Source organism: Camelus dromedarius, chromosome 4 (genome assembly GCF_036321535.1).
Source record: "Camelus dromedarius isolate mCamDro1 chromosome 4, mCamDro1.pat, whole genome shotgun sequence".
Taxonomy (NCBI): Eukaryota; Metazoa; Chordata; class Mammalia; order Artiodactyla; family Camelidae; genus Camelus; species Camelus dromedarius.
The window spans coordinates 2,794,657-2,821,750 of record NC_087439.1 but is presented as its reverse complement, the minus strand read 5'-3'; the positions used below and the strand labels follow the sequence as shown (position 1 = coordinate 2,821,750).

General features: G+C 37.6%; 1 protein-coding gene across 3 annotated transcripts in view; it reads left to right on the top strand.

The window, feature by feature from the left end:
• Positions 1-27,094, top strand: part of LOC105102688 (ankyrin repeat domain-containing protein 26-like) — a 130,689-nt gene that overhangs the window by 73,069 nt on the left and 30,526 nt on the right. Inside the window, exons 10-24 of one of the 3 annotated variants that reach the window (XM_064484639.1) lie at positions 5,994-6,100; positions 7,391-7,528; positions 8,975-9,057; positions 11,129-11,281; positions 11,884-11,935; positions 12,314-12,383; positions 15,058-15,118; positions 15,206-15,393; positions 16,669-16,798; positions 17,204-17,265; positions 19,776-19,869; positions 22,302-22,330; positions 22,520-22,592; positions 24,334-24,585; positions 26,175-26,245. In XM_064484639.1, the coding sequence (XP_064340709.1) occupies positions 5,994-6,100; positions 7,391-7,528; positions 8,975-9,057; positions 11,129-11,281; positions 11,884-11,935; positions 12,314-12,383; positions 15,058-15,118; positions 15,206-15,393; positions 16,669-16,798; positions 17,204-17,265; positions 19,776-19,869; positions 22,302-22,330; positions 22,520-22,592; positions 24,334-24,585; positions 26,175-26,245 (1,563 nt within the window). Of the gene's footprint in view, positions 1-5,993; positions 6,101-7,390; positions 8,244-8,974; positions 9,061-11,128; positions 11,282-11,883; positions 11,936-12,313; positions 12,384-15,057; positions 15,119-15,205; positions 15,394-16,668; positions 16,799-17,203; positions 17,266-19,775; positions 19,870-22,301; positions 22,331-22,519; positions 22,593-24,333; positions 24,586-26,174; positions 26,246-27,094 lie in introns of those variants that run through there. The other 2 variants (XM_064484640.1, XM_064484641.1) reach the window with 2 other exon arrangements.

Below are 27,094 nucleotides of genomic sequence, written 5' to 3'. Positions count from 1 at the left end.
AGCGCCTAAAGAAGATGAAGGCTTGCGGGGAGTGAAGTGATGGCAAGGGCTGGGTGCCTGCCTGGGGGTGGGTGGGAGGAGGAAGGAGCCCAGTACCCAGCAGGGGGAGCTGGGTGACTGCACCTGGGCAGGGGAGGCGGCAAACTGCAGGCCCTGAGCACCCCAGGATCCCAGGTTCTAGAATCTGGGTAAGTGAGGTCAGGTCATGTTTGACAGCCAGCCAGCAGGGGCATTCGCTTGTGCTGGTGGCCACATGGCCCTCCACATACACCTTCACCTTGGGGTCTTCCATGCTCAGCCGGGTGCAGCTCCCCTGCAGGGCTGTGGCTGTAGGTGGGGAGCAAGTGATGGCGCAGCTGGTCCTCCTGCTTTTCCTCCTGGCTCTCCCCTGAAGATTTGGATTGAATAAGTCTACTCAGGTCTGGACACAGTATTTAGAAATACTTCCCTGAGATTCTGATACAACCCTTGGTTAAGGACTATTGAATGGATACATGTAATACATGTAAATTCACAGATCTCAAAAATAAGACATCTCTGGAAGATCGGGAGTTTGATAGATGCTGCTGCTTTCAGTGCTCTCCTTTCCAGCCGTGTTAGCCTGACTTACCCGTCTCTTCCTCTGTGATTGAGGAGTTTATTGGTAATATTACTGGCAGTATCTGTTGCCTTGAAGAATAGCTCCTTTTCCCTTCTAACCACTGATCATTCAGTGGCACTCAGACAGTCTTAGAAACTTAGTTGTGGTGAGTGATTCAGTAAGTAGAGTCGGACCCTTTAAAGATTTTGCACCTTTTGTTCCCATCCAGGTCATTAGGTCAGTAGGTTTTTTTTTTTTTTTAACATTTTTTATTGATTTATGATCATTTTACAATGTTGTGTCAAATTCCAGTGTTCAGCACAATTTTTCAGTCATTCATGGACATGTACACACTCACTGTCACATTTTTTTCTCTGTGAGTTATCATAACATTTTGTGTATATTTCCCTGTGCTATACAGTGTAATCTTGTTTATCTATTCTACAATTTTGAAATCCCAGTCTATCCTTTCCCACCCTCCACCCCCCTGGCAACCACAAGTCTGTGTTCTCTGTCTATGAGTCTCTTTCTGTCCTGTATTTACACTTTGTTCTTGTTTGTTTGTTTTTGTTTTTGTTTTTTAGATTCCACATATGAGCGATCTCATACGGTATTTTTCTTTCTCTTTCTGGCTTATTTCACTTAGAATGACATTCTCCAGGAGCATCCAAGTTGCTGTAAATGGCATTATGTTGTCGGTTTTTATGGCTGAGTAGTATTCCATTGTATAAATATACCACATCTTCTTTATCCAGTAACCTGTTGATGGACGTTTAGGCTGTTTCCATGTTTTGGTTATTGTAAATAGTGCTGCTATGAACATTGGGGTGCAGGTGTCATCCTGAAGTAGGGTTCTTTCTGGATACAAGCCCAGGAGTGGGATTCCTGGGTCATATGGTAAGTCTATTCCTAGTCTTTTGAGGAATCTCCACACTGTTTTCCATAGTGGCTGCACCAAACTGCATTCCCACCAGCAGTGTAGGAAGGTTCCCCTTTCTCCACAGCCTCTCCAGCATTTGTCATTTGTGGATTTTTGAATGACGGCCATTCTGACTGGTGTGAGGTGATACCTCATTGTAGTTTTGATTGGCATTTCTCTGATAATTAGTGATATTGAGCATTTTTTCATGTGCCTTTTGATCATTTGTATGTCTTCCTTGGAGAATTGCTTGTTTAGGTCTTCTGCCCATTTTTGGATTGGGTTGTTTATTTTTTTCTTACTGAGTTGTATGAGCTGCTTATATATTCTGGAAATCAAGCCTTTGTCGGTTTCATTGGCAAAAATTTTCTCCCATTCCGTAGGTTGTCTTCTTGTTTTGCTTCTGGTTTCCTTTGCTGTGCAGAAGCTTGTAAGTTTCATTAGGTCCCATTTGTTTATTCTTGCTTTTATTTCTTCTAGGAGAAAATTTTTGAAATGTATGTCAGATAATGTTTTGCCTATGTTTTCCTCTAGGAGGTTTATTGTATCTTGTCTTATGTTTAAGTCTTTGATCCATTTTGAGTTGATTTTTGTATATGGTGTAAGGGAGGGTTCTAGCTTCACTGTTTTACATGCTGCTGTCCAGTTTTCCCAACACCATTTGCTGAAGAGACTGTCTTTATTCCATTGTATATTCTTGCCTCCTTTGTCGAAGATTAGTTGACCAAAAGCTTGTGGGTTCATTTCTGGGCTCTCTATTCTGTTCCATTGGTCTATATGTCTGTTTTGGTACCAATACCATGCTGTCTTGATGACTGTAGCTCTATAGTATTGTCTGAAGTCTGGGAGACTTATTCCTCCAGCCTCTTTCTTTCTCTTCAGTAATGCTTTGGCAATTGTAGGTCTTTGATGGTTCCATATAAATTTTGTTATGATTTGTTCTAGTTCTGTGAAATATGTCCTGGGTAATTGGATAGGGATTGCATTAAATCTGTAGGTTGCCTTGGGCAGTGTGACCATTTTAACAATATTGATTCTTCCAATCCAAGAGCATGGAATATCTTTCCATTTTTTAAAGTCTTTAATTTCCTTCATCAATGGTTTATAGTTTTCTGTGTATAATTCTTTCACCTCCTTGGTTAGATTTATTCCCAGATATTTTATTACTGTGGGTGCTATTTTAAAGGGGATTGTTTCTTTACTTTGTTTTTCTGTTGATTCATCATTAGTGTAAAGAAATGCAACTGATTTTTGAACGTTAATTTTGTAACCTACCTTGCTGAATTCTTCAATTAGCTCTAGTAGCTTTTGTGTGGACCTTTTAGGGTTTTCTATATATAGTAACATGTCGTCAGCATATAGTGACACTTTTACCTCTTCTTTTCCAATTTGGATCCCTTTTATTTCTTTCTCTTGCCTGATTGCTGTGGCTAGGACTTCCAGGACTGTGTTGAATAGGAGTGGTGATAGTGGGCATCCTTGTCTTGTCCCAGATTTTAGTGGGAAGCTTTTGAATTTTTTTACCATTGAGTACTATGCTGGCTGTAGGTTTGTCATATATAGCTTTTATTATGTTGATATATGTTCCCTCTATACACACTTTGGCGAGAATTTTTATCATAAATGTTGAATTTTATCAAATGCTTTTTCTGCATCGATTGAGATGATCATGTGGTTTTTGTCCTTTCTCTTGTTGATGTGATGTATTACATTGATTGACTTGCGTATGTTGAACCAGCCTTGTGTCCCTGGGATGAACCCCACTTGGTCATGATCTATAATCTTTTTTATGTGTTGTTGGATTCTATTTGCTAAAATTTTGGTGAGGATTTTGGCGTCTATGTTCATCAGTGATATTGGCCTATAATTCTCTTTTTTTGTAGTGTCTTTGCCTGGTTTTGGTATCAGGGTGATGGTGGCTTCATAGAATGAGTTTGGGAGTATTCCCTCCTTTTCAATCGTCTGGAAGAGTTTGAGAAGGACTGGTATGAGTTCTTCTTTGTATGTTTGGTAGAATTCCCCAGTGAAGCCGTCCGGTCCTGGACTTTTATTTGTAGGGAGGTTTTTAATTGCTATTTCTATTTCCTTTCTAGTGATCGGATTGTTCAAGTGTTCAGATTCTTCTTGATTCAGTCTTGGTGGACAGTATGTTTCCAGAAACTTGTCCATCTCCTCTAGGTTATCCAGTTTGGTTCCATATAGTTTTTCATAATATTCTCGTATGATATTCTGTATTTCTATTTTGTTTGTTGTAATTTCTCCATTTTCCTTTCTTATTTTGCTAATTTGTGCTCTCTCTTTTCTTCTTTGTGAGTTTGGCCAGAGGTTTGTTGATTTTATTTACTTTTTCAAAAAACCAGCTTTTGGTTTGGTTGATTTTTTTCTATGGTCTTGTTAATCTCTATTGTATTTAATTCCTCTCTGATCTTTATTCCTTCTGCTGCTTTTTGGGGCTTTTTGTTCTTCTTTTTCTAATTCATTCAGGTGGTGGGTTAAATTGTTTATTTGAGATTGTTCTTTTTTGAGGAAGGCCTGTATCGTTATACAGTAGGGTTTTTCTGATTGCAGTAATAGGAATTCATGAGCCTTCTTTTGGTTAAAGCTGTGTGACAGACTCTTGCAATATATCTGTTAGATTCATTGAGCCCTAGCATAACCAAGATGACAGTTTTTTTTTAAATTAAAGTCTAATTGATTTACAGTGTTGTGATTGTTTCTGGTGTACAGCAAAGTGATTCAGTTATATATATATATATTCTTACTCAGTTATATATATTCTTATTCAGTTATATATATTCTTATTCAGTTATATGTATATACATATATATATATTCATATTCTTTTCCATTATGGTTTATTACAGGATATTGAGTATAGTTCCCTGTAGTATATACAGTAGGACCTTGTTGTTCATCTATTTTATATACAGTAATTTGTATCTGCTAGTCCAAAACTGCTAATTTATTCCTCTCCCACCCCCTTTCCCCTTTGGTAACGATCAGTTTGTTTTCTATGTCTGTGAGTCTATTTCTGTTTTGTAAATAAGTTCATTTGTATCATATTTTAGAATCCACATATTAAGTGATATCCTATGGGATTTGTCTTTCACTGTCTGACTTACCTCACTCAGTATGATAATCTCTAGGTCCTTCCATGTTGCTGCAAACGGCATTATTTCATTCTTTTTTATGGCTAAGTCGTATTCCATTATATATAAATATACCATGCAAGATGGCAGTTTTAAACATCAAGACCCATGACATTAGTAACAAATTGGAATTGTTTTAATAATTTAGTTTCGGCCATCTTATGAACTAATAATCCATTTGATTAACAATTTGGGAGAATTAGATACAGGTAGATTGTAGTTTTAGTAGGCATTGGAAAAATTCTTGTGAGTCTTAATCACAATTTTTATTACATGTTGGGGCCCAGTGTTTTTGTGTGTAAGATGTATGATTCTAAAGAAAGGCAAGGTTTTACACACAAATACTTGATTTATACCCTACTGTTTGGAAACACCTCAAACATAAAAACACAAGTGGGCTATAGACTAAACATGGCCCTGGATATGTTCAGTTTGTCTCCACACATTGAGTCAACATTTAAAATATAGGAGACTTGTGCAGAAATCTACACTTTAGAACTTCTCCTAAAGAATCAAATCTGGTCCCCTTTGAGCCCAGGCTTCTATGTGGTCTGCTCTGCAGAGGTGGCCCCTTCTCGGTGGGGCGTGTGTTCTCCAGTTTGCTGTCCTCACTTGTGATTTTCACTTGGGCCACCTATGTTGCCTCTGTAAGCATTTGAATTTACAATTCCTGTTTGTATATTTTGATAAATATTTCAAGATTTTAAAGACAATCTATATTAATTTATAGTTTATTTCATATTTTGTAATAATCCCTTAAGAGTAGTTGATTTCATATTTTGTAATAATCCCTTAAGAGTGGGATGGAATTTTTCAAATTAGAATGTATAAGTTGGTTTAAGAAAAACTTTTTCTTTACATGCAAATAATCATATTCCCATTGGAATGTCTCCAAGCTTTATGAGATTAGTCATAGTTGTAATTGGATAGGTTATACATGCTGCAGACAGTATGGTATCTTTCTCCTCAGCGTGGCTCCTTAAAAATGTAGTTGATTCAGCAGCTAAATGGTTCTCTCTGGAGCAGTGTTTAGAGTGTCAGGAGTAGTAGTTGAGCAGTAAGGTAACTAGAGAATGCCTGACACACGCTGCGATAGAAGCGAAGGTTCTTGGAACCAGCTAATGTCTGAAGTGAGTTTCAGAGAATGACTTCCCAGGGAAACTTTTGAGGAGGTCAAGGAGGAACCTTTTAAAGAGAAGGGGCATAGAGGGGCGAGGAAGAAGGGGCTGCTTGTTATTTACTTTATAGTGTATGTTTAAGTTCTTTAAGAGACTTAAGTTTTTAAATTCAGTTTTGAAATTTATATGTAATTTTACACATTATCAACTGTTTTTACTGTTTTACAGTATAACTTCACACCACTTTTACTCGCCATCAGGGAGAACAAAGAAGAAATGGTCAAATTTTTGATAGAGAACGGGGCAAATGTACATGCAGTCGACAAGCTGCAAAGGTACAATAGTTTGTTCTCTCTCTCTCTTTTTTTTTTTTTAAATCTTAATGTTGTTCTAGAGCAGTAACAGCCAATCAGAAAGATTAACTTAATAAGAAGAGGATTAACTTAAAATCAACACATCATCAGTCAGGTAGAAAAGCAATTCTGCCTGGTGTCACGAAGAACGGTATGCAGCAGGACTCATCTTCCTTTATGGTAGTGACTGCTGTCGTTTGCAACCTGATTTTTTTGGTCATGTGATCTTACCATAGTTCAGGGATTTCATTTTAGTTTTATTAGTATGGACTCTAGTTTTAATTTACCTTATGAGACAGTGTTGAATTTCTTCATTCTTTTATAACTTTTTAACCTCTTCTTGGTACTTTTTTTTCTTAAAAAATGCATATTAAACAAAGAGGAGTTTGTTTTGTCTTTTGGATGACTCTGCTTTAAATTACTTTCTTTGAAGGATACTGATGTTATTAGGTTATCACTGAGTATCACTAAGAGAGTAACTATGACCAGATACTGTGGGCTCATCAGTTTTTATCCTTTTTCATTTCTAGTACATTTTGTTTTTATTTTTAATTGATAATAGTAGAAGGAAGAAAAATAGCTTTAAATATTGAATAAACATTCCCTTTAAAGAAGACAGGTCATTGGTGGATGATAAAGAGGAAAGAGCTGGGCTTTAGAGTCAGACGAGGTTGAATTCCCAGCTCTCCTGCTGGTCAGGTGTGTTACCTGGGGGACATGACTTACCACCAACCAGTATGTTTCCTGTCACGTAAAGGAGGGTCGTCGTACATCCTTCAAGGGGGGTTGTGCCTAAGAAAGACCATACGTAGACTGTTCAGGTTAGTGCCGGCCACATGCTTCTCAGCGTGTTAACTGCAGCCGTGACTATTTTTGTTGCTGTTTTTATTCATATTACTGTTTTCAGCCTGCAAACAGCTTCTCCTTACCTGATCTCTAGCTGATTTTAAAGTATTATATTTCAGACTAGGGAAGAAATGGGGAATCCTTTAAATCTTTACCTACTTCAGATAAGTGACCTCAGCATCCTTTCTTGTCCATCAGAGGACTTTAAATTAGCCACTTCTACTGTGTGTTACCCAAGTAGGACAGGAGGCTTTTTTGTCCCTCCATTTTGGCCTTCGAGGTGATTTGCAAAGATGAGCACTTGAGCATGTAAGTGGTCAGTTCTCCAGGGGTGGGCAAGATATTAACTTGGTAAACTAGACCAAATTAACTGCTTGAGTTACGCTAACTAAGTTCCTAAGGGTGAAGTTGTCTCTTTTATTTTAGATCAGCGCTCACGCTTGCTGTGTTTCATGACTCACCGGACATAGTCAAGCTGCTGCTTCAGAAGCATGTTAATGCCAGTTCTCGAGATTTACAGGGATGGTGTCCTGAACAATACGCTCGTTTTAACGGTTTTAAACAGTAAGTGTTTCCATTAAAGTGCCAGTTATCTCTAAACTGAGGTTGGAAGTGACCTAACTGTTACTTGTTACGTGACAGGTGAGAGTTCCTAGTTGGGAGCAGGCACTTTGGGGATGGCAGTGAGACCCTCCCCATCACCAGCTGGAAACCAGCAAAAGGCCAGACTAGTGAGATGGAGCAGTGGGCACGGGGTTCTTTATCTCAGGGTTTGTAAGACATTTATCCTTAGGGTCCTGTTGTTCTCCATTTCATTCCAGTGTAACACCTATGCGTGGGGTACAAATAATGTCACATACCTGATTTTTCTAACTAGTTGTTTGGGTCTTGAAATGTTTAGTAGAGCAGAAAATCCTGTATTTTCCTTTGGGGACTTTCTTCTATAATCTTCCTCTTGAATTTTCCAGGAACCTAAGGGATTCCCTAAGGCCACAGTGACAGTCCTCTCCCACAAGGCATTGGGGCAGGGCGAGGGCACTCTAATCGTTCTCTTGTTTCCTTTGATTCTGTTGCTGCAGCGTTGGTACTAAAACTAGTTTTAACAGGATCTCCTTGGCAGCTGAGTCTGGAGTCTGAGTCTAAAAGTCTCTAAAGACCTTTAATAAAACTTTAAAAGAAGAAAAGGAAAAAGAAACTGGTCCTGCAGTCGGGTCATTGACCTCTGCTCCCGGGATGCCTGTGCTGATCCAGTTTCCGTGGTCTTCATGGTGATCGACACGTAAACTTCAGCGTGACAGCTTGTTTAGTTCTCATACATATGCTTGTATGAGGTCATATATTTATAAATAAATGTAGCTACAAATTATGTAGTAGCTGAGGTGTCCTGAATTATAAACCATGAGGAACACCTAATCACCGTAATTTGTAACATTTTCTGAAAACTGCCACATTTAAATGTTACACCTGGGAAAGAAAACACACATTGGGTTTTATTTGGGATTCTCAAATAGTTCCAGCATTTAAGTTCAGGAAGAAATTATTCCATTCTTCCACTATTTCTCTGAGCATCTGGGGGATACATTATCTCATTAAATCTTCGTAATACTCTTATGAGTATTAATAACTAACTGCCTGACAGTAAGATCCCAGTTTTATAAAGGAAGACTTTGAGCTGATGAGAAGCAACTTTTCCAGGAACAAATAGTTGTTGGTTATAGAGCTGGGACTTCTGAGTTCGAGATACCTTCCATATGTCAGGCTCGCTTTAGTTAACTTGCTGAGCTGTACTGCCCTCAGCTCATGACAACTTCACCTTTTTTCTTTTTTAGTTGTACATGCTAAATTTAAAAGTTTGTAGATTGTACAAATTTGAAGTATATGGGACAATTTGAAGGTTTGCTATTACCTCTGATATTGTCTGAAATAATCTAAGAATTTAATATTTTTGGTAATTGTTTTTATATTAGTATTCAAGTAGTAATATTTATTTATCACTGTTTTTATATGTAGCATTTACCAACTGATTGTCGACTACAGAGACGAAAAGATACCAACTACTCCCCCTGAAAATAGCGACCTAGGACAGAGTTCGGGTAGTAAGTTACTCTTGTTGGGCCCATCATAGATACGGAAGTAAGAGTGAGGAACTTTTGATAATGAAAGAGCAGTGAAAAAAGCCAGTGTGTAAATTTCATGCATGTTTTTATTTTTTTCATTTTTTCTTAATGGTCTAGTATTCAGAATTACTTAAGAAGTTAATTGTAGGTAATTTAAAATCTGAGACAATACTGTCTGAAAAGAAATTCATTTATTTAATCATGGCCCCTGAAATCCCATATTATATTTTTGTGTAAATAAGAAAAACAGGTTTTTAACTTTGTTGTACATTTCCCCTAACATTATAACAAGTTGGCCTTGTTACAGAACTGGATCTTTAGTTTTTACAGCAAATGGATTACATTGGGTAAATGAATGCTAGTTATTGCACAGTGATTAGCCTCACTAAAAAGTGATTGTCTTTAAAACTGGGAGCTCAGCAATACCTTCCTGGTGCTGTAAACAAATGGCCAACAATTAGAACTGCACAGCTGGGCCAGTGTGTAGCATACTAATAAGAGATTGTTTTTTAAAGATACCTAGTGATAGTGCAGAAGTCAGGAAAGCAGTGCCTTATTGAGAAGCACTGGTTACTTTTCGCATCATTACACCAACAAAGTCTCAGTCTCACCGATTGCATTCCTCAGAAGTGCAAACAGAATGTGACATGTTGCCTTTGTGAGAGTCAGATGTTTTCTTCTCTTTTTTGGGATACTTGTCATGAAAGTATAATTTTGTTAGAACAAGATTTTCTGTTGCCATTAGTTAAAGGATTGTCATAATAATTACTCAAATAGCACAACTCAGGACTTAACAAATTGTAATAAAAGCACAGAAGTACTTCACATAAAAAAAAAAAAAAGACTGTGTTGCCTAGGTGTGACCCCTAGCGTGCTGTTCAGTCTGAACTGTATGAGGGCACCTTTAACTTGGTAGGCCTGGATCAAGCAAAGAACTATTGTAGGAAATACAAAGATGGAATAGACAGAGTTTTGGTCTTCAGGGTGCTCATAACACAACAGAGTTGTCCCTGGTTAATGTCTGTATGTTTTTTAAACAGGACTTCCAAAGAAAACATTCTTATCTGTTAATTGATCCACTTAACAGATGACTATCGAGTGTCGTTTAGGTACTAAGCACCACTCTGATGTTACAGCATGCAAACAGGTCAAAAGCACAGTTCCTGGCCTCCTGGAGCTTGTTACTGTCATCCTCATTTTTATGATTTGCTTTAATTTATTCTGTGCTTACTGTGTCCCAGAGCCCACGAGGACTTTGTAACTGTATTTATATATATTTTTATGGGTATTTAATATGTGCCAAATACTTTAAGTCCATGGTGAGGAAAGAAGTTTTTGAAAAGTGGGTAGGATGTCAGGTAAGCCACGCAGAGCGAGTAGAAGTTTGCCAGGGAAGGATGCAGAAGGGCAGTGTTTGGTGGGCGGAACATCTTTGAAGATTACATTTGGCAGAAAGGACAGCGGTGCAAAGGCTAAGATGTGCCAGTGAACTTTGCAGGATCTATGAGTTTCGTTTTGTTGGTGCAGGAAGGATGCTGTAGGAATGGTTGGGAACGAGGTGACTACGTAGCTCAGGCACGCTTCTGAAAGCCTTTCTAGTAGTATAGAAAGGAGGAGGTCTGCTGTAGACCTTGGGAGATGTGTCAGAGTGCTTTTAGCCACAAATAATGATAGGAGGCCTAAGTAACAGTGGCTACAGCAGCAGGAGTCAGGATTGTTTAGAAGGTTTGGTGATGTCATCAGGATCCCAGACGCTGTCCCTCCTTCAGCTGTGAGGCTGCTGGTGTTTGATGTCGCCTTTCCTGGTCTGCTGATTAGCGGCAGCTCCAAGCATCATATTCTCGCATGGCAGTATCCGCAGACGAGGAGGGCTGCTTCTCTCTGCATGTTTCCTGTTAACTAGGAAGAAAACAGAGAAGCTTCCGGTAGACTTCCCCTAGCATCTTATTGGCTGGGTTACATCACGTACTCATTTCCTAAACCAGCCACTGGGGAAGGAGATGTAGTTACTGTGATGACTGTAGAATAATCATTTCTCTTTTTGCAGCTAAGGAGAGTTTACCTTCTTCACATACTGGAGCAGAGAATATCCAAGAAAAGTTGCAATTGTCCGGCAAGGATGACGAAGAAGAAATGGTTGTCGAGTTGGGAACCAGCAATGGCAGCTGCACGGATTCACCAAAGAATGTTGAGCAGAAGAGTAAGAAGATTCAATTTGAGTCTTGGGGTTTCCTGTTATGACATAAAGCAGGGATGCACAAGCTTTTTCTATAAAGGGCCAGAGAGTCAATATTTTAGGCCATGTGGTGTCTGTCACATCTACTCATGTCGCCATTGCAGTGTGAAGGCAGCCCTAGACCGTATGTGAGCAAATAGGGATGAATGTGCCCAGATAACATGAGGCTGACAAAGCCAAATGGCGGGGTGGGTTAGTCCCATGGGTGTCATCCAGAAACACCACGCTGTGTGAGCTTGACGTCAGTTTATGATGCTGATTCTACTAACGATTACCATTTTTTGTGAGTCTCATAAAGTTTGGTTGGGATTTTGGTCCTTGTAAACAGTTCACTTTAAGATATCAAATTTGGATAAACACCCTTTTTTTTGATAAATATAAAGGAGGGGAAGTGGTTTTTATGCATTAATTACCTACCAGGAGTATACTCAATATTCACTGAAGTGTGTAGTCTCCAGGTGTGGTCCCAAAGGAATGCTTTTTAACAAAACATTGGTCTTACACTTTTAATATTCTGTGTTTTTCTATTGCTGATATAGAATGTTTTTTACTTTTTTCTTTAATAGCGGATTTAGTGGTTGAGTTTTCACCGAGGTTTGAAGACATCTCTGTCACCAGGTAGGATTTTATGGATTTTTCAAAATATGTTGACTAAGGGAACACAGAGAAAAGAAACAAGGCTTGTTGAGTGTCCTACTCTGGGTTAGACACCGTGCTGTGTACTTGACATTTGTTACCTCGTACAGTCACCACAACAGCTTTGCAGAGAAGCTGTGCTGTTACAGCTTACTATTAGTTAGTTAGGCAGCTGTGGTTTAAGGAGGTTGACTAGTTGACCCATGATTCCATGGTTAACAAGTAGTTGACCTGTGACTTAACCATCAAGCAGCCTGGCTCCCAAATCTGCTTTCTTATCCCTCAGCATAGACTTTTGTCACTTTTGTTTGTTTAAAGAAATGAACTCACTCATTTTTGATGTGTATTTTTGCTCCAAAGTATTTCACCCAAACATGATGTTGATGATTCAAGGCCTCCATCAGATGGTGACTTAGATCTTGCTCCCAAGGTAAAGTGTTTTCTTGTGAAATTAATTTTTCTGCTCTGAATTTAGTTTTGCATAGTATTTACTCCTAAAATTTAGCAGTGGTCTGCCTATCATTGTTTTATGTTTGTGTTAGAAAGTTGGTCAGAGTAAACCATTTTATAAAAATATGACAGGTTGAATTTTTTTTTTTTTTTTTACTTTGGTAAATACTGAAGATGAGGCTGAAGCAGAATGGACTAGAAAATAGATTGTGACAGGAAAACTGTACTGTGAAAAGCTTTCCCACAACAGAGGAAGTGTGAAGCTTGGCCAAGGATAAAGATTCTTTGACTTTTAAACCACACTGACGGGACTTGTATAATACTTGTGCCTCAGGGACATCTTCAGTGCACAACAGCTACTTACTGTGATCATCATGGCATCTTCCTGGGGCCTTTCAGTTCCAAAACTACGTAGCATGTATCTTTTTTTTTTTTCCCCTTGGACACTTTTTGTTTTGGTATCAGAGAGTTGTGAGGAAAGAGGGTTTTTTTTTTTTCCCCTTTATTTCTATCTCTGGTTCTGCATTAAGACTAATAGTTGAAATTATAGAAATTTTGAAATTAAAATTCTGTTTCTCAAAATCCACGTTATAAAGAGATTCCTCTGTGTTTTCTAAATTACCTCATTACGAGTATATTCAAAACTCTTCATCTAATTGAAGAGTACATGTTTTCCCTAAAATAAAAGCCAGCTCTCAAAGTAGACTCCTAATAACCATATGATAAAACCTACTTCAGAATTCTTTTGTATTATAGTTTTAAAAAGTAGGTGCAGTCCTCGTGTCCCATTCTAAAACTTCAAGTTTCAGATATTTTGTAGTATAGTTATTTACATACTCATTTTATAGCCCCTGCATCAGCATACACCGCTAGAGATTAGGGAACGTAATTGTGCATTTCCTGGAGCACCGAGAATAAGGTCTTAAATGTAAGAAGCATTTTATTATTTTTGAATGTGAATGCATGAAGAGACATGGAATTCTGCATAATGCTACAGGTACTATAACATGCACACACTGTCATAATGAAATCTATTTGATGGTACTATGCATACTATGTCATAGTGAAATCTATTCAAATTCTAAAAATATGACTTAAATTTCTATTCCCTTTGTTTAGGCTGTAAAAGTTCAGTTGTTATGAGAGGAAGTATGTCATAAATGCCAAGGAAATAGATAAGAAGTATATGAGAAATAGGAAAAGGTTACAGTCTGTTTTTCAGTGTCCACCAACTGTGAGCTTAGAATTTGAGATGAAAACTTTTTAACCTTCTTTTAGCCCTCTCTCATGTTCCATTCAATATATCTTTTCAAGCTATATAATATCCTTAGAATCCTGACCACCAGTTCTTTCTCTAGGTGGAAAGCTGATATGTTAGGAACTTTTAAAATCTGTTTTTCTCTCTCTCTAGTAATAATTTGCAGTGTTCCCAGTAATAATTTGCAGTGTTCAGGTAGGGAGAGATGACCATGTTCAACTGAGTGACTTGGAGTGACAAAATTTAACTCTCACTTATAGTAGTATTTACAAACAAACAGTTGTAGAGTAATACAGGTCAGCATTATTGGGGATACACTATGAACAAAGGCCTTTGTTTTATATATATGTTTCATATATCATGTATTTTGATATTTTTATAATACTTGCTGAAGAATAATATATATACTTTCATATATAATTTATACATTTTTACATATATAATAAAAAGGTAAAACAGAGGCTTTCACTCATAGTATATATATCCCTAACAATACTGATACAGCCCTGATCTATTATCTATAGATGCTGAAATATATATATTTCTCCACATGCCTTGTTATACTTACATTTTCCTTTTTTTCTTGCCTGAAGTTTGTACTTGACTAGTCATGTCTCACTTTTTCTTTTCTTCCTCCTCCCCACTTTTTTTTTTAATGGTTTGTCCCAAACCTAATATTTCTTTGCAGAAAACACTTCTTCAGTGTCTGTTCTTTCAGTCCATCTCACTCTGCCTCTGTGAACATGTTTAGTTACAGCTTTCTGTTCACTATGTGTGTGGCTTTCACTCATGAGTCATTGCCCTTCAGAATTACTTTTGTTTTTATTCCTCTTTCTTAGAAGTAGCTGAATTTGAACAATCATTTGTCTTTAGCTTTTTGGCGAATGGGATAGAAGTAGCTTATACTGTTTGCTGTTCTAACTCATCCAAATAAGATACTGCTAAAAAGTAAACTCTCGTATTTCCCCCATGAGAGAGAATTCACACATATATAAATCATGCAAGCACATTTCAAAATATAACAATTACTTTAAATTTCTTAATGTTAGTTTTTTCAATAGGACTCTAAACAATAGAACTCCAAACTATCAGGGATAAGTTTTTGTTCTAGATCATTTTGGTCAAGAAAGTCATCTAATGGATACCATAATGTTTGTATAATAATCAATGAAGGGTAAAGAAAGTAACATTTTAGGACCCCTGAGGTCATCTCTCATAATCCTCACCCCATGAGAAGATGTAGGTTGGTAAATGACAGACCCAGAACTTGAATCCATATCTGAATGACTCCAAAGCCAGCGCTCTTTGTGTTAGATCATCTAGGAATGGGGAATGTTGTAATTACTTTATTCAATTTCATATTTGTTGTTCTTAAAGCTGTTATTTTCTTCTCTAGAAAGTCCGGCATCCAAGATTTGCAAAGCCAGTTCAGGCCTGGCAAGAACCCATGATAAACAGTAAGTTATTTGAAGACTGTCATTTTGCGTTTTCACTGATGAGAAATTATAGATAATTTCATCTACCATACCTTGTTTTCACTACAGCAGAGGCAAAAGATGGTGTTTTGAAACCAGGAACTAGCACCTTCTTTGAGGACAATAATTCTAATAATGAAAATGAAGATGCGGTTACAACCTTTTCCCAACCATCAACCAAAGTTCCAGGCTTTTCTCATCCTGCCTTCCCAGCACCGGAACCTCTCATGTCTTCAGCAGTCCTTGGTGTTACAGAGGTAAGTCGTTTTGTTTTTAACTTTTCCTTCCTGTGCTTTTTCACTTATCATCCCCCTGATTCTCATGGGGATGAAAAGGATCCTACACAGAAATGGAAGTCCTCAAGATCACAATAGAAAACAGTGTGATAACAAGAGAGGTACACGTGCAGGACTGAGATTTGTAAAGGTTGGTGGCAATAAACAGTTCTCAAATATGCCATTAAGAAAAGAAAGAATAAGGAAGCAACTGGAAAGAACAGCTGGATGAATATGAAGATGGGCAGGGGTACAAAGGGGAAGGATTCATCTAATAAGGACAAGATGAATATAAAGATAAACGAGTGTCAAAATGAGAGAGATTATTATACAAACACAGCAGAAATAGTGGGGTTAAGTGAGAGCAGGAACTCCATAGTACACATTATGAGAGAAATCATCTTAAATTCAAATTAAGAGAAGGAAAAGTCAGCTCATGGAAAAAAGTGCTCAGACTCTTCTGAAGGACATATAGCTGATTTTATGAACAACAGAAAGAAAATTTGATCCTCACCTTTTTTCTTTTTGGTTATAGAAGTTTTTTTTTTTTAATTCAGATGTAATTGATGTACAGTATTATATGAGTTACAGGTGTGCAGTAAAGTGATTTGGTTACACATACATATGTACATATCTAATTCTTTTTCTTTCTTTTCCATTATAGTTTTTTATGAGATATTGAATATAGTTCCCTATGGAAGTTAGTTTTAACTTGAAGTTATTTCTTTTTTTAGCACATTTAAATTAATGAAGTGATGTCTTATATTTAATCTAGCAAATTTTGTCTCTCCATTCCGTCCCCAGTAACTGAGTTCTAGTTTTCCATGTGACTTCTCATGCTGTTTCACACCTCGACCTTTGGCTCCGGCTGCCCTTTTTAGAATCCCCTTCACATCTGCTCTTTGCACTGGGTCTGTCTTTTAAGACACAGTCTGGTCTTCCCAGCATTCCCTGAGCTATTGACACGCAGCAAGTCTCTTCTCTCCGTTGTGCCCTTACTGTATCTGTTCACTTCAGGTGTAGAGCTGTTGAATGATACTTGTCTGTGTTGATTCATTTTCATGTGTGTCTGCCTCCCCTAGAATATAGAGCAGAATCTGTCTTTTATATATATTGCCAGCTTCTCCCAGGATAATGCCTATGATCTGATGGATACAGTAAATATATGCTGTCTTCCTGACTGATTGAATGACCAAGTGTGGGAATATGATGTCTTCTGAAGTTGGGTTTTTGTTACATTTTGTTTTGTTTTTATAGGAGGAAGCAAGAAAGCCGAAAACTGGGGGAAAAGAGACCGGCACTCGGACTATTAACAGTGTTCTAAAGGAGCAAGCAGATCATAGCAAATTGATTTCTTCTGACGGAGCACACAAAATTGACAGAGGTGGTAAGTCAGTGAGCATCTATGGATTTTCTTCTCTGCTTAAAAGCTAGTATGGTTGGAGGGGGGAGGGTACAGCTCAGTGGGAGAGCGCATGCCTAGCATGCACGAGGTCCTGGGTTCAATTCCCGGTACCTCCGTTAAAAAAAAAAAGCTAGTATAAAAAACCTGAAGTGTGTAGATCCAAATAGGATATCCATTTCTTCTTAAGTGTTTTTCTTTTGCCATCTTCCTTCATAAATATCCCAACTACGACCAAGTTTTCTTCCAGAAAATGCTTCAACCCTCTGAAATTCTTTTCTGCCACTTTAATTTATTGACATATTCATGAATCAGGATAGACTTATATATGTATTTAAACTTCCCAGTGGTATGTGTTCTCATTAATGTATCTGTGACTGCATTTTGTAGACTCAACATCAGCATTAAGATTCGAAGAAAAGGAAGATCTCAAATCACCCTGGGATTCTGAGGTGCTGCCTTCTACTATTATTTTCAAATATAAGAATTGTATGATGTTAAAACATAAATGGAGGGATGTTTTGACTTTGCTTTCTCACTTTTACATTTGCCCAGCAAAATTATTTCCTCATTTTAACCTACGCTTAGTAAAGTCATTCCGTGCTACATGTCATACCACTGCAGAGTGCACTTCTGTTAATTTTCCAGACTCACCTAATGGAACTGGTGTATGTAGTGCAAAAACCAAGGCTTAGAAGTCATAGGGAATCGGTTTGGGTTCTGAAGTTACATTTTCTAAAAACTAAAGAAAATAATTCTTGGTCAGCCTGTGACCAGATGTTTGTTTCTTTGTTATAAATGAATGTGTAAAACCCTTAGTGAGATTTAGAGAGAAACAGGTTGTACTAAAAAAAAAACACACACACACAAGAAAACTGTTTTTGTTTAACCACTTTGACCTTGAAAAGACAGTGCTTGTGACTTGAAAGTATTATTATATTTGGATTGTCAATTAGAGCTGCAACGAACATTTCAGGAGAAGCAGAATCATGGGGAATAGTAATAAGCATGTGGGGTTAAAATATCAGCAGTTTGGTTTAGTGATGTTTTACTGAGGACAGCCCATTTTGGGTAGGGAAAATAGCGTGCACTGAGTACCTTTATGGCGACCGGACTTGAAGCTAAGTACAGGGTAGTGGTGACCTATTCCAAGGTGATAGCCGTGGAAAGAGGTCAGAAGAGCCTGAACTCTTGGATCCCGGCAGCTCCTGCCTGGTGGCACAGCACTGTACTTGAAGTCAGGAGATGTGGTAGCATCCTGGTTCTGACCCACTGTGGGATCTTGGAAACACTTGTCTGACTTGTTTGAATGTCAGTGACCTCGTTCAAAAACATGATACTGATACCTACCTCTCAGGTTATGTGTCGTGAACAAAAATGTGGTAACAAGTGTGAAAACACATTGTCAACTGTAAAGGGTGCTATAGAAACGTAAGACAGAATGATCACAGTGGCCACTAGTGGCCTACTGAAGTGTTGAGGACACTTTTTTAAAATCTGAAGGATAATAAAATGGGGAAGTTAGAGCGGGCATGGGGAGTTCTCATTTGGGGTATGTTAAGTGTCAGCAAACTAGTACCGGACATCTCCGATAGGTATGTAGTGCTTTGGTACTTGACGCCTTCTGGGGACTTTAGATGATTTGACCTTAAATAAACTCCTGTTCCTGAACACCGACTAGCACCAGGCAGCTAGACACTGAATGTAGCAGTTGAGGGGTTAGGCTGTAGTGGCAGGAACACAAGAACAAGTAAACAGGAACCCTTTATCAGAGACAGTAAGTCCTTCACTTAAGGAACGTGGAGAGCGTTAGGTTAGACAACAGTGGGGGAGTTTGTAGTTAGGCCGGGGGTGGAGTAAGGGTGGAATTTAGGTAGTCAGAAAGGAGCTGAGTGTGACCAAAGCTGCCAGGTGACGGACAGGAAGGAGCCAGTCACACGAAGGTCCCGGGGAGGGATTTTCTGGACAGAGGGAACAGCGGGTCCCATCTGCTCATCACGGTGCTCCAGCGTCTTGGAGTGGCCAGGAAGCAGCAAGTGTGTAACCGTCCTTAGGATCACTTTTATTATTGTTGTGTGTAGAGAAGAGAATGTGCATCATAAGGGCCTGGCACATGCGGGTGGTCACTAAACAGTGTTCTTATTCTTCCCTTAGTAAAGTAAAGCTTATGGTACTTTTTTGAAGAGCTGCATAGCTACAATTAAAATTTCTCTGCTGTTAATTTAAACATAAATGTTTTTCTTTCTACTTTGGTACTTTATTCAACTATTTTTCTTATGAATAAAAGTTTTATCAAATAATCGTTAGATTCTGCTAAGCCTTTGTTTACTGAAATGTAGCAGTTTCCACAGTGTTCTTTTAATACTCAACATGACAGACTCCAAGGCTTCTTTTCATGCCAAGTATGTTATTTTAATATTAAAAGCAATATCTGTCCTAAGAAACAGTTTAAATTTATAGCATGTATACTTATTAAAGAATATATTTAAATATGTATGTTTTTAATTTTATTTTTTATTGAAGTGTAGTCAGTTTATAAAGTTAGTTTCAAGTTTACTGCAAAGCAATTCAGTTATACATATAAAAATGTGTATTTTTTAAAATGTCCTCTTCTTTTGTCGAGGAATGCAGAATGGAATTAGGTATTTTGAAGTTAATTCTTTGTTGAAATCTGCACATAAATCAGTATTTTGTCTATGAAAATATTTGCTCTGGCTTTCCATGCTCAGTTTACAGAGTCAGAAGCCAACTGAAGATAAAAGATAGACTTGATCTAGAGAGTCTATATGAAATTTTCTCTTTAAATGTTTGGGTTTCCAGGATATGCTTATTTTGTTTTTAAGTCTAATTGCTTTTAAAGTAGGAAATTTAAAAATAATAATAAGGTAGGAAACACAGGTATTTTCTTAGAAAGGGATAAGGGAATCTTTATGCAACTCATTATTAATATTAATTTTAACAGAGTACCTCCGAGATTCAACTACGGAGCCATGTTGGTCATTTATCTGGAGCTGCAGGTCTAAGAGAAAAAAATACATTAAATGGACAAATAGAAAGTAAGCACTGTATTTTATAAAGAAGTCATTTGACAGAATGTTGATTTAAAACAAGGATTTGGATCTGTTCTCTTAACCAAAGAAAATCACCTGTTGAACGTATAGTGAGAAAAAAGAGGAGGAAAGGAAGTAAATTGTATATCTTATCGGGTGTCAGCAAGAGATTAAACTAGAATGCTGTTTAAGGAGCTCAGTTGTTAGCTTTCTTTCAAGATGCTCTGTGACCTGAGGACAGTCAGGAAATCAGGAGGAGGGAAGGAGGGAGCGAAGAATGAGAGAGGTAGAGAGGAGGGGAGTAAATGAAGGAAAAGGAGGGGGGGGTCCCTGGCAGGAGGTGGTAATGAATGTAGAATAGTTCTTTAGAAGAAGGAAGAGGAGTGTTTGAAATGAGGTGGGTATGAAGTGAGCTGCTTCCAGCACCAAAGCTTGTCCGGGAAGCTCAGCAGAATGTTCCACTCCCCCGTCCCCCGATCATTAGGAAGGCGGTGAGGACTGCGGTACCTGATCACGCAGAGCTGGGTGTGCCTGCCGTGGGTGAGCACAGGCGTGTGTGGTCAGCTGTCAGTGTCTGGACCTTCGTGTCATGCAGCGTGCTGCTGCCTTACAGGATGGTGTCTCATAGGCCAACAGAAGAGAGTGGGAAAGAGGAAGAGGGCAGGGTGCGTTCCGGGGAGGTCAGGGGCGCTGGAGCCTGGTAAAGAGTCCACTGGAAAGTCTGCAACTCCTGATGCAGCTTTCGGGGAAGTGTTACAGTGAGACGCGTGCGGCTGGATTTCAGAAGGATCAGTTAAGTCCAAGTGCTGCAGAAGCAGACTCGGTATAGATCAGAGTTGCTCACGTTTTACTCAGTCACCTGGGGACCCAGTGAAAAGTGCACATTCTGAGCAGTGGGTCTGCGTTTCTAACAAGCTCTCAGGTGATGCCCTTGTTGCTGGTCTTCAGATCACGCTCAGAGGGTAGACTTGTGTTTAGGGGAATCTGGAAAAAGAGCCACTGGGGAGTTAAAGACACAACAGCATCAAGGAAAAGCACGATTTTGTGTTTCTTTGTGAGCACGTTCATAGCCAGAGCGAGGCAAAGAGTTGAAGTAGAAATTAGAGATGTAAGCTACTGCTGCTAAGCAGAGAGGGAAAAGAAATGGTGGGCATCATCCATCCAAAGAATAGAGAAGGGGAAGAATTAAGACCACAGATCTAGAGGTACCTTTGAAGAGGAAAGTGAAAGGAAGGAAGGAGGGAAAAAAGGCCGCAGGTAGGTGATGTTGGAATTGAGGGGAAACTTGCGAGGACTCCTTTTTGATGGCGTCAGTATATTTATAGAGAAGCAAGGTTAGATCGTTGCCACTCCAGAGAATACTGGAATCAGGAGGCGGCCTAGAATTGGGGTAAACCACAGCTACTCCTCCTATCAGGCTTCAAAGATATATGTTGTATTGGTATTTGTTACTCAAGTGAGATTAATTTGAATATGAAGCATTGGCTGTGGTTTTTTTTTTTTTTTTTTTTTTTTACTGATACCTAATTTTTTGATAAGATAGTTGTTTCACAGAAATGCTTTTAAACATTAGCCTGATTTACCAAACCAATTTTGGAAATAATAGAAATTAATAGAATTCATTCCATAAATGCTAAAGTTGTTATTTTCAGTGAATACTACACAGGTTTTGAAATATAAAAGACTTTTAATGTCTAATAATTCTGTGGCAATGAAATTTTTTTTGATCACCAGATTTCAATATTGAAAACTCAGTATACATTCTTTCTTGCATGAGTGGATCAAGAAACTTTGACGGCTAGAGGATCCAAGAAATGTAGGCACACCAACAGCCCATGTGGGTATGGAAAAAAATGGTTATGAACGATTATTCTACAAGTGTGTATCCAAGCCGATCAATTCATAACACTTTCTCTGACGAGAAGTGAATTGCACATTCAAATGAACTGCCATCACAACTGTGGACTTCCTAAATCACAGGACGAATTGAAGAGCGTGGTAAATACTTGTAGTCTAATGGTGTCAGTCGCGTGGAAGATGTGCTGTTGCGTTTTACCGTCAGCTTTCACATTTGTCTTCTTGGAGCCGTGACTTGCTCCTCTGATTGGAGATTGCTTTTCTCCTCCTCAGGCAGCATGTTCACACTGGTACATGTGCACGTTTCTAGTTTATAAAGTCATTTGAAACATAATCGTACTTTTGAGATCTTACCTGCATGTTTTGTTAAACCTATATTCCTGCTCTTTATTCAGTGTCTATAATGGATTTCTATTTCTGCCTTGTTGCTGTCCTAACTGCCCCTGAAAAACAAAACACCGAAACCTAACGTGTTCATTTCCAAAGCAAGCATGAGGATTGCGCTCAGTACTAACTGCATGACTGGATAGTTGGCTTTCATATTTACTTATAATTGATTATGTTTCCCTTTTGGCTTTTAGATTCTACTGAAAAGTATCCTCACCTGAAGGTAAAAACTTTTATACTTTTATCTTGAATTTTTTTTTTTTTTTAATGAGGGTACTGGGAATTTAGCCTAGGACCTCATGTACTGCTAAGCAGGCACTCTGCCACTGAGCTAGACCCTCCCCCCTTGAATTATTACTACAGATTGTATCAAATGTACATTATTAATCGGTTTGTTTCAAAAACCATTCAGCCTGCAGTTGGAGTGAAAGATTCTGTTCCTAAAAAAACAGGAGCAATGAAGAATTTTCAAAGATTCAAATCAGGTAAATTTTGCAATACAAATTTAACTCTGAAATGAAGTACAGTGTTCTTCTTCCTAACTCCTTTTACTTTTTCAAATTTAATTGAAAGATGACATAAGTAAGGCAGATGTTATGATCGGTATCCATGTTTGAAAAATACATATAAGCATAAGAAATAGATTTTTTAAATGTCAGCTTTGACTCGGATGTTTCTATTGATGTTGGGAGACACTAAAGTGCTCAGTTTGGAGTCCGTATACTTCTCGGGGATTCTGAGAGATTGATTATTAGGTTCTAAGATTTTTCCAGAGTTTTAAAATGCTTAATTGAATTCTGGCTTTTACGTAGGGTAAAGCTTCACTTGCTAACATGTCAGTCATATTTCACTTTAATTATTTCATCTAGTGCTATCACATTGACGATATTTATTTTTATATTTACTTATTAATGGAGGTCCTAGGGATTGAACCCAGAACCTTGTACATGCTAAGCATGTGCTCTACCACTGAGCTATTTCCCTAGCCCAAAGATCTTAAGCCAACTGAATGTTTTGATTAGGAGTGTGTGTGTGTGTGTGTTGTCTTTGATTATTAAAAATGATGGAAGTTATTAGTCCTACCTTAGTATTTGGTAGACGTGATCTTTTAAAACAATAATCCTAAAAGTTCTGGGGTGTAGGACATTTCTTTATAGTATTAAAAGTTATTGAGAATTCTGAAGAACTTTTAAGTGGGTTGTATCTATTGATGTTTAGTATATTAGAAAATAAAACTGAAAGATTTAAAAAACAAGCACACACAAGCATTCCATTAGCCATTAGAGCTATGATGTTATCATATGTCATGTATCTGGAAACCTCCACTGCACACTTAACGGAGAATGAGAATGAAAATAGCGTTCAGTATTATTGTGAAATTAGTTTTGACCTTCTGGACTCCCTAGATGGAGGGAACTTGGGGCTTCAGGGCTTGTCAGATGACACTTGAGAACTGCTGTTTTAAACAGGGCTCATGGATGTGAAATGATAAAGGGGCCCTTGTGATGAAGTGGGCTTTAAAGTTCACGTCTACATTTCTTGCCTTTTTTTCTTTAACTTGTCTCTAAAAGTTTACATCTAACAACTTAATTCTTTTAAGAAAAGGAAAACATTTTTGTTACATATTCCCTGCCTCGTGGCACTCTGTACTCTTTGGATCTAGTTTGTACCTAGACTTATCCTATTTTTATATGGAAAAAATTAGTCACTCAAGGCTATCCTTTCTTATATAAATTTATGATGTTTATCCAAGGCTTAAGGTAAGAATTCTGAAGATATTGGTACATTGGGGAAAGACTGTCTCATTGTAATTTAAGTAGTACCATTCAGTAAATTTTTCTTAAAGCCCATGTGTCTAGGACACAATACTGTCATGCATATTTAAAAGTCTAGTAAATGGCTGGTTAGACATACATTTTGTTAATGAAAAAATTCATATGTTGAAGAATCATAATTATTCATAAAGCTCTTATGGAATATAGACTGTTTTATAGAGAGTGATGAGTGAATCCAAATAAGTAATACTAGGAAATTAAAAGTAGAAAAAAGAGACAGTGGTTCCCTATGTGAACAGCAATGACATGTAAAGTACAACCAGCTGGGAAGGAGCAGTGTGTATGGGGGGAGAGGAGGATGTGGGGCTGCTGCTCTGGAAAGAGAATTTGTGTAAGTTAGTCAAGTTTGTATTGTTATTCACATTCTAATATGTGGAAACTTTGTTTTCAGATCATTCAGACTGGGATTCTAGTTTGAGCCTCAATAATGAGGCTGGTCAAAGAGCTGAGCATTTGAAAGTTAATAAATGTCCGTTGGTATCACAATCAGTGACCACAAACCAGTCAGCACCCACAGAACTGAGGCAGACGGCCCTACTAGATAAAGACCGGATGAATATTGAAGCCGTGTCTCTGTCAGAAAATGCAGCGCTCCGTGGCCTGTGTGAATCACAGCTGCCAGAGAACAGAAGCAGCCAAGAAGGTAATAAAGCAGCATAGAGAACTAGCCATAGTCTACCTGTGCGTGGCTTCACCATACTCTGACTTTGCAGAAATCACTTTGTGGCAGGATCGCCTTTGTGTTTACTCCTTTTATGCAACCTACAACCAGACAGTACCTTTTGGCATGACATTTACATTCATCCTCTGACCAAAGCAACATATTAAATAGCAAAGAGAATTAGGAGAAAGTAAGTTCATTCAGACTAGTATTTAGCACACTCCTGAGAGCGGGTAGGAGGATGATGTCCAGAGCTTTGTGACTAGTTGGGAAACCTAGGTGGACATCCAAAGATTCCCTTCTGAAAATATGGCTTCTTAGCTTTTTTATCTAGCTCTGAATTTTTAAGTGTTTGTTATAGCTATATTCAGTGTAACTGAAAAAGCACCTCTGCAACTAAATATCAAAATATTTCTGGTATATTCTCTGCCTTTCTGTATTTTAGAAGTGGCTTTCCCAGCGGTAGTGGCAGTCATTGGGAATTTGCTACACAGGACCTCCTTCTTAACTGTGTCCACGTAGTATATCAGCTTGTTTTATTATTTTTAATGGATTGACAGGGCGAAAAGGATATTGGTTTTTAAGGAGTGCTTTATCACTTAAAAATAATCTATGGAATATCAATTCTAATTCTCCTAGGATAGCCAGTCTGTTGATTAACCACATCTAATATGTGTTCTACTTTATATACCAATTAATTTAGTGCCTTAATGAGTGATATAATCAGAGCTGTAGTAGAAAGTCATACAATATTTTTTTGCTCCTATAGTTTTTTCTTTTCTTTCCTTACCTGTAGAATTAATGTCATATTTACAAAAGATTCTCAGTTATCTCCTATAGTAGTGACTACAAGCTATAAACTCGAAGTTTTTCTTATAAATACTGTTTATACAAAGATACTTTTAAGAGTTTGTCCTCGGCAGCAGAGGAGCAAAGAGGATAGACATGTAAAGAAATAGTTTACAGTTCAGCTGGTGAAGACACACTAGAAAAGTCTGTGAAGTACCAAGGTAGCTCCAAGGAAAGAGATCCCTGTGTCTCTGCAGAAAGACAGCTGCAATCAAGGAGGACTTCACAGAGCAGGCTGAGTCTTCAAAGAGGAAAAGGAACTTGTCAGAACAATAGAGGGAAACGTTCAGATAAAGGAAAGATAAAAGCATAAAAAGTAACAGTAATTTTGGAAACCATGAATAACATTGCTCTTGAAGCTTGGTATGTTGTTAAAAAGGTACTGTTAGGAGGTAGAGAAGGTGACTTTGTATATTTCTACTGTATTTTTAAATTTTGTTTTATTTCTCTGTTTTGTTCATGTCTGGTGAATCAATTTGTGAGTGAAACTTTGAGATGTTTGTATGCCTTTAATCTGGTAACATCTAGTATTTCCCAAATAGTTTGTTGAAATTTTAAATAATTAGAAGTATTTCTTAAAGAAGTAAATATCCAGCTAAAGATTAAGCTTAATTTAAACTGTCAATTGATGAAATGTGTTTTACGTTTTTATAAAGATGATGCCTTTTATCTAGCTGTTCTAAGTAGTGAATTTTAACTAAGCGTATTCATTTTTTCATCAGACCTAGACTTAGAAAGGACTTCTGAGGAAGAGGAAGAAAGACGTGATGGAAGGGAAAATAGCCACTCACAGGTATGTACAAATGTAAATTTAAATTTCTTGTTTAATACTGTTTTTTGTGCTTTGATAACACAGTTCAAAAGAAATTGCCTTTCAAACTAGACTTTTAGAGTCAATAAATAATTATTTAATATCTAGTTTTTAATAGCATTTTATCTAGTCACAAAACTTAAAGTATTGTTAGGATCTATAATAATTTATAGTTAAACTTTATCCTTGGAATTGAGGCAAAAAACCTTCCTGAATATTGTTTACTTCTTCCATTTTTATAACTTCCTCACATGATAAATGTGAAGGTGATATCAAATATTAAATCATGTGATTAAGCAGTTGAAATTGTAAATAATATAGCAGTGATGGCCACCGAGTTAGTTTCATGTAAGGAACAGTCATTCCCAGTGGTCCAAAATTTGCAGTTTCAAATTGCAAGTCATTAATGCCAAGATGAAATTTCTTCTGTCTTGTGATCTCTATGTAATCAATTTCAGAATCTACAATCAGGGAGAGAATAGGGGTCATAGAGTCAACCCAACTGCCTAGTAAGAGAATCAAACCTTCCAGGATTGGATCTTTGCTGTTAGGGAACAGACAAAAAGTTTCTAACTTATTTCATTTCAGGGTAGGAAATCAGTAAGTATTATTAACAATTCTTTTATTCACTCTCACTAGTGAATGTTAGAGTATAATATAACTCGGTGGATGCAGAGAATACATATTGAGATAAGTCACTATCATAGTATATCGTTTGCATTAAAATTCAGGAATTTGTTCCTCTTTCTGATTGATGTTAATTGATTTTGGCTCCTAATAATTTGCAGTTTGCCTTTTCTCCAGTTATTAGTCCTTTAAAAAAAAATCTTT